The sequence below is a fragment of the Monopterus albus genome, unplaced genomic scaffold (assembly GCF_001952655.1).
Source record: "Monopterus albus unplaced genomic scaffold, M_albus_1.0 scaffold11.1, whole genome shotgun sequence".
Classification (NCBI taxonomy): domain Eukaryota; kingdom Metazoa; phylum Chordata; class Actinopteri; order Synbranchiformes; family Synbranchidae; genus Monopterus; species Monopterus albus.
The window spans coordinates 359,110-362,787 of NW_018127891.1; the positions used below are offsets into that span (position 1 = coordinate 359,110).

The following is a 3,678-nucleotide window of genomic DNA, read 5'->3' on the forward strand; positions in this document are numbered from 1 at the left end:
GCAAATTGGCCCGGGGAAGGTGGCCACATCAGCACTTGAGGTTCACTGTGCTGTGTGTTTCAAGACCAAGAGTGTCTTGTAATTTCACTTTTTTAGGCCATAAAAACACACAGACAGCAGGCACAGTATAGTATGCAAAATACTGCATTTATAAAACTGCTCAAAAACTTTTCATAAATCACTTTTTTTATGGGGAACTGGTTGGCAATGCCGTAACCTTTTCTAGTACCAGGTACTCAAATGCACTCCATCTCCACTCATTACGGTGCTAGACTACCGTGAAGTGTCTCCAATGGTGAGCAGCAGGACTGTTCATCAGAGGTGACGTACAAGTGGGAGCAGGGGACTGGGAGACTGATGGAGCTGTGATCCAAACACACGCTCTGCACCTCCACAACAAGCCCAAGGAACAGATTTATCTGAGGAGAATCAACAACAGCACCCGGTGTACACAGGCACCATGCATAATTAGCACTATAGACAGAGTGAGCGGAAATATGCTCAGACTGCAAACAGCTCTGTGATTCAGGGAACACCAGAATAAATAGGCGCTTTTATGGTTTGACTTACTGTCAACACGCATGAGGAGGTATTCTGTACTGAAAATGAAAAGATCCTCATGCTTGGAAGAATGCATTCATTTTGAAGGTAGAAATAAAACCTTGTCCTGATTTTGCATCCTGCTATGAACAGTCTAGATAAGAGACCAGTGTGCCAAATTAAAAGGCTCTTTAGGTTTTGTTCAACAGCAAGGCCACATGCAAACACATAATAACAAAAATTCTTTATTGTTATTTATATTAATAAAATAACACCATGCCATGGGACAATTAATAAATCGCAAACAATGTACAACTCCTTCCTGGGGAGCAAATGGATATTCAACATCTGCATAAACAATTTAAAGTTAATGTTCCAAAAACAGCACAATTTTTTCAATACAGTAAAGTACATCTCATTTTCCAGATGTTTGGTTGGGGCCAGCAGCTGCGCTGTGTATGGCTTCATGATGGATTTTAAATTTGAAAGTTTAGTTTATGTATTTTATATGAAAGGTTAAAGGTGGCATTATATCATGTCCCATGAAAATAAACCAAATATACGTTAGCCCGTGTCTGACTTAAAACAATTTACACAACTACATCCTTGAGTTAAAAAAACAAAACACAGATATTGTATATCAGTAAACATAAATGTAATTATCCCATCCTATTATTTTTAATGTGCTGTCATTGCCCCATACAAATAGAAAATTGTTGCACTGTGCTTTAACTTCCCTACCCTGTTTAGGAGCTCATAGCTCCAAGTCTGCTTGGTGCTGAGAGTTTCTACTCAACTTAGTTTTCCTGAGGTTCCTGAAACAGCTGGGCACTGTAGCTTTTAGAAAATGTTACACATGCAGCAACAAACTGTGCGTTTTGGGGACTATTTCCAGCTGTGGATTAATACAAAGTTGGTGCTCTAGTGAGCAGTTACAGCAGTAGGATGATGTATGTGCAAGGTAATCTAACAAACTACAGTGTCCATGTTAATGATGGAAATTACCATCCTTATCATTAAAACTCCTTATGAATATCAGTGCAATCAAAATAATATATTTCCACACTTGGATCCCTGAGTTAAAAAAAGACAAAACATTATAAACCAATAAAATACATCACTTCATTTTTAATGTGTTGTCCATGACCCGGCCCAGCCGGGTACTGTTGCACTATGCTCTTTAGTACAAAGCATGGCAGCTCCTGTTTTTCTGCTGACAATATCCAAGTACAGGTGTGATTATTTTCCAACTCATTTAAGTCACATAAAAGCTTTTAATGAATAAGCACCCATCCATTCGTGGGATCCACTTCATAGTTAGCTGAGCATTCCTTCCAGGTACCATTGAGGCAAATCCCCTTAATTGATAAGTGTCAAAAGAGACATCTGTAAACAGAAGGCACAAAATAAATAGTTCCAAGTACATCGAGACTGCTCCTTTGGCTAATTCCTTCTTTAATAACTGTCACTGTTCCCAGGGGCTGAGTCCATCTTGTTCAGGGTCCCTTCTCATTTGCTTTACTGTCCCTATTAGTGTTGATCTTCCTATAAGTGTCAGATACAAACATATATTCATGCGAGCACCTTAAGCTTTTTTCATGAAGGTACTTGTTTAGGTTTGACGATGAATGGATGAGGGATGTGAATTGGTCAGGCGCTGTGGATCACTGAACATGTCTTCTCTGAACAGGCCCTTGGCAAAGTTTGGTGCATGACCTGTGCTTGACAAGTCAAAACAGTACAATACATGTTGAGAAATAGCATGTGTGTGCGCATGTGTGTTGATGGGGAAGCATATTATATATGAAATCATTAATTTTCTTTTAGTGTAATTGATTCAGTCAAATTTTAAAAAATGGCAGAGAACCAGGATTTAGGATAACCTTTCATTTATTTCTGTGAATGCACAACTGTATTCACAAAAGTTTTATCATCCCCATGGGAGACATGTTCATTTCTTTTGTAAAAGAACTGACTTTAGGATTGAGATGCCAGAGTATGACAGCTGTTTTGAGAACAGAACCCTGTGCAGTCAGTCTTGCTTGGTGGTATATTGGTTCACGTCTGTCAGCTGTTTGTTTGTGTCAGTGAATGCAGGACAGTTGCAGAGTGTAGTCTGCTGACATCTGTCATCATCTTGGTCTCCCTCTGTGAGCTTGTTGCTGGAAAAACACAACAAGCCCTTCATTGCCAATGTGTCACGCAGTAGAAGAAGAAGAACCTCTGACACACAATGGTACTTTTAAAAACTGCCACAGTGCCACCGAAATTCAAGACTAAATACATTTTTATGGCATCGAGAAGAATGTAACATCCACTTAAAGGTGCTGTCAACCATCTTTCAAGAAGTGTACACTACAGACAAAAGCACAAACTGTTGAGGAGAGCTAGTGCACATCTCAAACAGAGCTACTGTATGTGCAGCAAATCTGTAATATCAATAAATATATGGCATCTCTTGGCTGCAGTTTCAAACTACAATACTGTGTCACTCACCTGCTGTGGATGAGAGAAGTCGGCAGGGTGTCTGTGGGTGGGGGCATGGGCATGCCTATTAGTAGGGGCATGCATATGGCCATTTCCAGGACGGTGATGGTGATGATGTGCGGCAGGATGGTGATGCACATTGGGCCTGTGTTGTTGGTGTCCGTGAGCCACTGGCATGTTCACTGGAGGTCTGGAGGGTTGAGGACCTCTAGTTGGGGATTTGTGCTGGGTGCGATCCTTGGGGATGGTCTTGAACTGTGTGAGGGGGATAACAGGAGGAGGAGTTGGTGGGTGCTCAGCCCCAGCAGCAGGAGCTTGATGCTGTGTTCCAGGGTGAAGCAGGGCAGCCTGGGTCTGTTGTTTGCGATTGTGAAATATTTGAGTCCTGTCAGTGTGGGCTTTAAGTGCAGCCTGGGTTAGGTTTCTGGGATCGGGCTGGGCAGAAGGGTATGGGACAGTGTCTCCTTGGCGAGGCTGACGGACACCATGTATGATCTGTGTGCCCAGATCTTCTGGTGGTTTTCGGATCGGTGCTTCTCTCTGTTGCTGGAGCACATGTGCCTGTGGAAGGTGATTAGGATCAACCAAAGCTCTCGTATCTGCACTCCATGGTGCAGTCAGTCCCTGTTGTGTTCTGGGTTCTTGTGACAC

The 3,678-nt window shown here is 42.1% G+C and overlaps 1 protein-coding gene across 1 annotated transcript in view; it reads right to left on the reverse strand.

Moving 5' to 3' along the window:
- Positions 1-260: 260 nt before the first annotated feature.
- Positions 261-3,678, reverse strand: part of LOC109954633 (RNA-binding protein 33-like) — a 4,302-nt gene continuing 884 nt past the window's right edge. Inside the window, exons 2-3 of the mRNA XM_020590114.1 lie at positions 3,037-3,588; positions 261-419 (exon numbers count right to left, since the gene is read on the reverse strand). Of these exons, the coding sequence (XP_020445770.1) occupies positions 261-419; positions 3,037-3,588 (711 nt within the window). The remainder of the gene's footprint in view (positions 420-3,036; positions 3,589-3,678) is intronic.